This window comes from Seriola lalandi, unplaced genomic scaffold (genome assembly GCF_002814215.2).
Source record: "Seriola lalandi dorsalis isolate HSWRI2012SDOR001 ecotype SW California unplaced genomic scaffold, Sedor1 jcf7180002053632, whole genome shotgun sequence".
In the NCBI taxonomy this organism is placed as follows: domain Eukaryota; kingdom Metazoa; phylum Chordata; class Actinopteri; order Carangiformes; family Carangidae; genus Seriola; species Seriola lalandi.
The window spans coordinates 3,394-11,891 of record NW_019524185.1 but is presented as its reverse complement, the minus strand read 5'-3'; the positions used below and the strand labels follow the sequence as shown (position 1 = coordinate 11,891).

The 8,498-nt window shown below is 43.1% G+C and overlaps 1 protein-coding gene across 2 annotated transcripts; it reads right to left on the bottom strand.

The window, feature by feature from the left end:
• Positions 1-1,490: 1,490 nt before the first annotated feature.
• Positions 1,491-7,328, bottom strand: LOC111651436 (ankyrin repeat and MYND domain-containing protein 2-like). 2 transcript variants are annotated; one of them, XM_087172704.1, is made up of 8 exons: positions 7,194-7,328; positions 6,946-7,044; positions 6,703-6,863; positions 4,649-4,863; positions 3,963-4,098; positions 3,613-3,741; positions 3,407-3,530; positions 1,491-2,386 (listed from the first exon to the last, which is right to left on the bottom strand). In XM_087172704.1, the coding sequence occupies exons 1-8, from the start codon at positions 7,324-7,326 to the stop codon at positions 2,232-2,234; spliced, it is 1,152 nt and encodes a 383-aa protein (XP_087028830.1). In that variant the 5' UTR covers positions 7,327-7,328; the 3' UTR covers positions 1,491-2,231. The 2 variants fall into 2 exon arrangements, with proteins under 2 accessions (XP_087028830.1, XP_023257147.1); XM_023401379.2 differs by having other exon boundaries at positions 3,990-4,098.
• Between the last annotated feature and the right edge of the window lie 1,170 nt (positions 7,329-8,498).

The following is an 8,498-nucleotide window of genomic DNA, read 5'->3' as shown; positions in this document are numbered from 1 at the left end:
GAGTGAGTTTTGTAGGTGAGATTAACAGCTGGTCAAGAAGCGTGTTGGTAATTCAGACTGTATGAAGAGTTTCTGAGGCTGCAGTTTTCACCAGCTCTTTTTAGCAACTGATAAAAACTATTTGTTTTAGTGAAAATGAGTTTAGGATTTTGTAAAAAGGTGAAATGAGATCTGAAGCTTGTGTCTGACCAGGTGAAACTTATTTATGTTTGTTTCCAAAAGACTGATTGATCCATTAAATGTGTTCAGGCCACTGAGTGTTTGGGATTTAATGTTTTAGCCATTCAGATAAACATAAGAAGGAGGGAAAGGAGAGGAGAAGGAAAACGCCGCCACCTGCTGGTGTAACTGGAGTAATGTTGGAGGAAAACTTAAAATATGTATGAAAAATCTAATGGCATTTACATTGATCATGGTGCCAAATAAATAAATGAAAACAACCTTCTGAAGTTACTTCTTACGATATTTAGCAAGTAAAACCTGTGATTCATCTGTTACTGAGGTCTTTACAGTGTCATCACAGACAGTCTGTTGTTGGGCCTGTAGACGAGCCACAGTCTGATATATGACGGCACGTGATCACAGCTGGTAAAGTAACTTCACCCAGTCCCTCTGATGTCAGCAAACGTTACTCATTTAGTAGATAAAGCAGATGAAAGTAGACGGATGTGGCTACTTTAACAACACAACAACAACACGTCGAAGATCAAATGCACATCACTTCCTAGAGTTCACACCAGGAACACAGTGACGTTCACATCATGGAACTGTGTTTTTACAGCCGAGTTCAGTATTTTTCATTAATACAATCATTCTCAGTTTGTAGTCCATGACTGTGTTTGTACAAGGCTGTGATCCACACAGAGGTGAAGTGTGTGTTTCCTGTGACAAACAGCCTCTGAACTACACACAGGGATAAACACAACTCTGTACACAGCCTATACATTTTGCATGTGGAATCAGTGGTGGCAAGTCCATGAGGATATTGTTAGTACAGACAACACAAAGGACATTTAGGTTTACTGTTATTTACTGACTGATCACTGTCCTGGACTGACAAGGTGTAAACACTATGTCTATGTCCATATTGATGATTCAGCACCTCACACATTACATGTGCAGACATTCAGGGTCAATCAGGAAGTAGTGTGTGTTTATTTAGTGAGGCACTAAGTTGAGAGTGAGGTTGATGGACATGTTGCACATCTGGAGTTTACTCCAACATTTGCCCTTTTTATTAACAGTAACTCCAGTCTTTCTCCAGCTGTGGCCAGATGTTTGTGTTGCCACATAAAGTATTAACTGTGGTTCAGGCGTGGTTCATTAGACGTACACATTAGACCTGAGCATATGTGTTTAAAGTGAGAATTTGAAAAACTTAAGTTAGGTAATGTTGTTGTTGTTGTTGTTGTTGTAATTTGGGATTTTGCAGAGTCGTCCGATATCAATGTTCCTCTGTGGAGTCAGTAAGTAGCTGAAACAGGACAGGATGTATCTATGTCTTTATTAACTAATGACAGCAAAGAGATCACAGGAAAGGAGAGGAGAGAGATGGAGACCATGTCCACCGAATGTCCCTGGCTTGACGCACACGGAGCAGTTCCTGCTGCAGCTCACGGACAGTTAGGACACGGGCCCCACTTCTATCTTTACCTGACCACAGCCCGTCACAGCCGGCTCTCCTGCACCTGACTGGGCCAAAGATGGAGGATTTTCTCTTCCTCTTCTGTCTGCACACAAACCTGTTCTCAACTGATATTTTGTTTTCACCTACATGCAAATTAATTCACAATGTTCTGAGGTATCTGCTAAAACACTAAAAGAATGTGGAGAAAGTAGGAGGTCAACTCCTTAATAATACTCTTTGTGATCACGTTTAGCGATGGTCTCTTCAACAGTACTGAGTGATTGTTCCTCCCAGAAAAGCTAGAACTAGAATCTATCATTCACTCATCAGACTAACCAGAATATTTTCTGGCATCAGCTTCTTATTTTTAATTTGGAAAATCGCAATACTAAGACTTTACTTTGAGCAGCTGCCAGTGTGTAAAGTTACCAGGATCAGCTTTTGCTGATCTAAAACTACATGGCTTGATGTGAAATATAGAAACAGGAAGTATCCTGCTGACATGGTGTCTGCTCGGCCACGCCTCTCCATGTGTAACCTTTGTGAAAATTCACAAAAACAGGTGACTCAGAGTCGTTCAGGGTCCTCGGCTGGTTGTCCTGCCTCAGTCTTGGGTGCAGGACGGTCCCTCGGTGGAAGTGGAGGGACAGGCGAGCAGCTCTGCAGGGCAGCCTCCAGCGGCAGCCACCTTCTCCTCCGCCCGCAGACACAGCTCCTGCAGGAAGTTGGCCGTCTCCAGCACCAGGTCGCTTTCATCATCTAACAGGGAGCCGACATAGTAATTATGTTTATTCAACACTAGAGGGCGCACACGTGGCCTGATATATGCTGTTAGCTACAGCCTTCACTGTCCTGCTGCTGACCTGCATTACATCCAATGAAACAGGATGACAGGGAACGTATGCATGAAAAAATGAGCATATGACTAAAACCCAACCTAAACTACATCAGTTCGTACATTTTTTTTGTATTTTTGTCCTAAAGAAGTCATAGAGAATGATTGACACAGGCAGTAACCAATAGGAGCACTTTCGCAGACTGAAAGAATCGCGTCATCGGCCTTTCGCTCGGGTGCACTCGCTGTCTTCACCCAGGCCTCCTGAAGTGAAATCTTAACGGATCTTTGCAGGTAGACCTACATTTTGTAGCCAGAAAGTTAACAAAAACAATTATACCCGCTGACACAGCCACTGATGCAGCAGGAAGGAGGGAAATGTTTGAAATGTGGAGAGAAGTGCTGTGAAGTCGCTCGATAGTCTGCAATTGACTTCTCCTTACCACATTCATAACTCAGAATACTTTTATGTAAAAACACCAAACACCAAAGTCACCACCGCATGTTGATAGATTAATGAGTTATAGTTATGTTCTCGTGAAAAAATGAACTTAATAATTGAATATTGGAGACTCTAACTGAAGTAATCAGGTATGATATGCGAATACTGACAAAAGTTTAAGCGTTTATCTTCAGAACACCTTCATAAAAGTCTTGTAAATTTGTAGTAGTATTGCTGGGTGGGTATTATAGAAAAAGCTGACCTGGAACACCTGGAACACCTGGAAACACATGCTGAAGTGGAAAATTGTTGGCATCAGCCTTTAAGCACAACATAATGAGGCTGGCTCTTGCAGTCTGCCACGTACCACGACAGGTACTTCAAGGCAATGGGATACATACACAGAGTTGAGGGAAGGGGGGTAGCTTCGCTCCCCAGAGCAGACTCTGTGACCCACAGGTGTACAGTACTAAACTGTAGAAGACAGGTAAAAGATGAGCACCTTTCAGCTCTTTCAGCCTCGGAGTGTCCTTCTCCAGGTCAGCGTTCTGCTCCTGCAGAATCCTGCATATCTTTTTGTGGGTGAACCAGTGGAGCTTCTGGCAGGTCAGGTTGCAGTAAGTCACCTTGAAGACAAAGAGAACATGAGCCACAGGTAGAACATGGACATCCCTCATGACCAGACTTAGATTATAGACGTCGACTTACTGCTTTACACAGGGAGCATCTCTTGTCTGCTCCCCTCTCCCCACATGTAGCACAATAGTCGGCATCAACAAACGTCATCTGACCTGTCAGCGCCTGGGTCAGCACGGAGAATGCTGTCGGGTTGTTGCCCTGGAAACAAGGTGCCATGATGCATTAAAGTTATATCAGTCACATTAACAGTGATATATCAACAGTGATTAAAGAGAAAATAATTACCCAGTAACCTAAATCACCCCACTGTATATCACCAGCTAAGACTAACCCCACTCTACTTTTCCTCATTGATTCTTGAGGCCTTTAGCTAAACATGATATTTTATTCACTGCGCTTCAGTTCTCTTCTTCACTTACAATCTCTACCGGTGCAATGCTCCTCACCAGCTGCTGAAGCAGTGTGGCCTCACAGTAAGGAAACTTCCTGATGCAGTCCCGAATGAACTTCTCCTGGTACTGTGGGAAACCATCACTGTCCCTCCCCCTCAGCAGGCTGGGGCCCAGCAGCATTAAAGCAGGTCGGAGACAACAGAAAGTGATGTCATATTATATATTGTACCTAGTTGGATTGGATTCCAATGATATTTGTTGTCGATATTTAGGGTCCCCAGAGGATGACGCTGACTGATCATGGTGGCTTCATGACCCTCTTGTATTGGGCTGAAATCTCAGAGACAGAAAACCTGGACAAGTTAAACCCTCAGAGCTTTTTGTCCTGATCTCTGTCTCATCACATCTGCACATCATCATCATCATCATGGTCATCATGGACCTGCAGGTGAGCTGTGGGACCTGATACACACAGGTGTGAGTCTTTCTAAACTCTATCCAGTCAGTTCAGTTCACCACAGATGGACTCCAGTCCAGGTCTAGACACATATCAGTGATAATTAAAGTAAACAGGAAGCAGCTGACTACTGCATATTTTTTTATTTTTAATGAATTTAGAGAAACATCTAGAAACATTTTGTCAATATGGGTTATTGAGTGTAGATTGATTGAGCACTTCCTGAAGCTCCGTGTTCAGATGAGGACTGACTCACCTCTTGACGAGTGCATCTAGCTTGTCGTCTTGTTTCTGCAGGAAGGCCAGGCATTTCTGCAGCACACAGCTGATGTAGTGCATCTTCATGGCCAGCACCTCGTTCATGTCTTGCTGCTTCACACACTGCTCACACAGCAGGTCCATCACCTGGTAACACTTCTCCAGAGCTTCCACGTCCACCAGCACAGGGTTCTCCTTCACCAGCATGACTATCTGACAGATTGGAGAGCTGGTTAGACAAACATGTCTGGGCAGAGCTGTTCTGGGGTCAATGATTGGGACAGGAAGGAGGGAGTACATACACTATATCCCTCAGTTATTCCATCTCATTCTGTTATTCATAGCTTATGCATCGTGTACTGTTAACACTGCATTGCTTACACTGAGGCTGACAGTGACAGCAACCAGACACTAATCCCTCATTCTTTGGAAAGAAGCCCAGTAGATGTCAAATAAAAGAATGCAAACAGCTTCATCCTCTGTTGAATATATATTTATATAATATATATAAATACATATAATATATATAAATATATAATATATATAAATACTATCAGCAAAGGTGCAAAGGACCTAACAACCTCCCCCAAAACAGGACTGGAGAGTTTACAGGCGTACTAGCAGCTCTGTGGGGCTGTATCTACACACAGCGGCAGCTTCAGCTAAATGCTAAAGTATTGGACAAATTTGTATTTTGTTGTGATGATGACGCCAAATAAAAAATCAACACAAATGTGTCGAGCTCATGGTGGCGCTAGAGGAAAAGTCAGGGAGGCACCAGAAGATGTTGGGGGGAATTATCCTCTGGGGAGCATGAATGTCTGTACACAATGTTGGGGCAACCCCATCCAATCGTAAGATATTGATAGTATAGGTCAAAGTGGTAGACCAACCGACCAACATCAGCAAAACATCAGCAAAACCATTAGGATTCATAATCAGGGGGCCATGAATATCTGTATGATGTGGAGTTAGGAATGCATCCTGACACTAACATTACATGACGTCTGCTGTCGGCTGCGTTCTATGTGATCTTCATATACACAGAAATACTGTCAAAGCTTAGTTTATATTAACACCATGTTGTGCACACACCGCTTCCTGCTGCACGCCCTCTGTAATATTTCAACATGCAAGTGCCACCTAATATATCTGACTGACTCCCAGTCGATATATTTAGATGGAGGGCGGCCCAGTGAGAGCTGTGGTCTGAAGCGGAGCCAGCACAGATCACATGGGCCTGTAAGGAACTCAGAGGGCACCGGACTTTCCAAGCCTGTGTGTGTAATCAGTCTTTAGCACTGCACATCACCGTCATACTACCTTTACAGTTGATCTCTAGGCATGGGCACGGGGGGAGCAATGCCCCACCAAAGCCTCCGGCTTCATCCCAAATTTGAAAAAGAATATTTATTTTGTCCTTGTCGATTTGACCAATCATAAACATGCCACATTCAAATAATCAAACCTTTTTTCTATCTGATTGATTGGTCAGGCTGAATAAAAACTGGACACAGCGGAGAGAGCAGTTCCTTCACTATCACTCTGATCATGATCCCTGACGCAGCTGCACAAGCAGTGCAAGCCCAGTCTTAAAATTCATAAGCTATATTGCCAATTCCATTATAGCGTCCCATTTAAACAGAAAATACATAGGTAGAGTAGAAGAATATACTGGATTAAGGCAGATATGTTATTTTTGATATACCGCCTGCAGTAGACTGCCTGTGCACATACACGGTCCAGACCTGAACCAGGATTATACCCAGACTGATTGAAACAAACTCTCCAAGTCTAGAGACAATGAGCTAAGTTGTCAACACTGCAGCTGTAAACATCCCCTCATAGAACCTGTTTGATCCAGAAACTCCAAGTCAGTCAATCAGTCAGTCAATCAGTCAGTCAGTCAGTCAGTCAGGGACATTCCTGATTATAGTGCTGGCCCCACTGTTGCGGTCCAGCCAAAAAATAAAACTGAAATATACTTCTGAAATCAGGTGCCAGTGACCATGTGATGAGGTGTGCATGCTTCAGCTCATTAGTGGGCCTCACCTTGACTGGGTTGAGGTTGGTGGTCATGATGATCTTGTGCAGCGGCCCCGCCAGCCTTTGAGGCAGCTTGGGCTCCCTCTCCAGCCCCTGTGGTCTGGTGTAGTACTCCAGCCTTGCCCGTGAGAAGAAGTTATTGATCACTGTTACACAGTCGTGCTGGCCTGGAAGGAGAACGTAGAGGTTGTGATGTGAGCAACCTCACAGTCACTAGATCGCTACCAGTACAGTCTTTGCCTGTCTCACCTACAAACGCTGCCATCTGAGCAGCGGTGCGACCCACAGAGTTCACCAGGTCTGTCTCTGCTCCTGCATCCAGCATCATGGAGGTGATGTCTGTCTTCCCTGTAGGAATCAGTGGTTTGATATTCAGAAGTACAACACTTCATTGTACCAACAATGAATTACTGAAACTTAAATCTTAAACTAGATAAATTTAGATTTAAATCAATAAAAAGCACTTCAAGAAAAGCTTACAACACACACACTTGTACCTGACAGGCTGGCAAACATGAGAGCAGTGTATCCATATTCATGTTGGTTGCAATTCACATCGGCCCCATGCTGCAGCAGCAGACGACACATATCTGCCTTGCCTTTATATGCTGCATGCATCAGTGGAGTCATGCCATACTTAAAGAACAAAGGAGACAGGCAGCATCACATGAGGAGTTAGTTTATATGTGTCCTGAAGAACCGGCCCATCTATGTCTGGTTGATACTGCTCCACCACCTGCACCAACTCCGCCTACTTCCTCACCTAGTATATACTATGTGATTATTATTACTGATGCATTCATCCTATACCAAGGAGCATTTAATTGTTAGCCTGGTAGCTGCTCATGGTGATATTAAATATAGCTACTACACTGATGCTAGTTTAACCCATAACAAAGCATCATATTTTACAAATTGACCCTTTGTTTTATGTAAAATCTTAATCTGCAAAGTAACTGTATCCTTTAAAATAAACAAACTAGAAGTTTAGGTTGGTTAAAGATTATTACACCTCGTTAATTTCAGAAGCATCCAGTATAAAGAGAAGTAAATAAAGTGTATGATGAAGCCTGATTTAAGAAATCCATAATTTTATATTGATGATATTTTTGCACTGACAAAATGTAAAAGTATGTAAATATACATGTATTTTCTATCATTCCAAAAATTACATTTCAGACACTCTAGAGTTAAACAAAGCAGTGATGGAAAGCTGAAGTAAAAGGTTTAAAAAATTTAGTTAGAAAATCAGTTGCCAACATCGCTCAGTAGTAAACAGGGTTTTAATTAGGGGGGATGGGGGGGTTAACCTCCCCGATTAAGACATGGACCCTCCCAAAAGGAGGTAAAAACAACAGTCCAGCAACATCTATATATTTTTCTTACCTGTAATTATAACTATTACAATGTATTTCCCATGTTCATGCCTGGAAGAATCTTGTGATAGGATTTCAGACACCCCTAAAGTGGACCGTACCATTTCCTAACCGCCGTTAAGTCTTGCTACTGGCGCCAGTAGCTCCCGCTTCGTCTCTCCGCCCGTTGGACAGCGACTTTAAATGTAAGTGTCAGTATCGAGCTGTCCGGTTGGTTTAATACACTATACTGTCTTACCCGCACAGTGTCTGAATCAGATTGTGTGAAGTATCTACAGATGAACGCTGGCGCCATCTTGTTTCTAACTTTAGCCTCGAGTTACAGGTTAGCTAACTAATGTTAGCTAGCTGAGAGCGCCGGTGTTAGCTTGTCATTTCATTACCAACAGCTAATGTTAGCAAACACTGGTGCTCAGTCACCAGCAG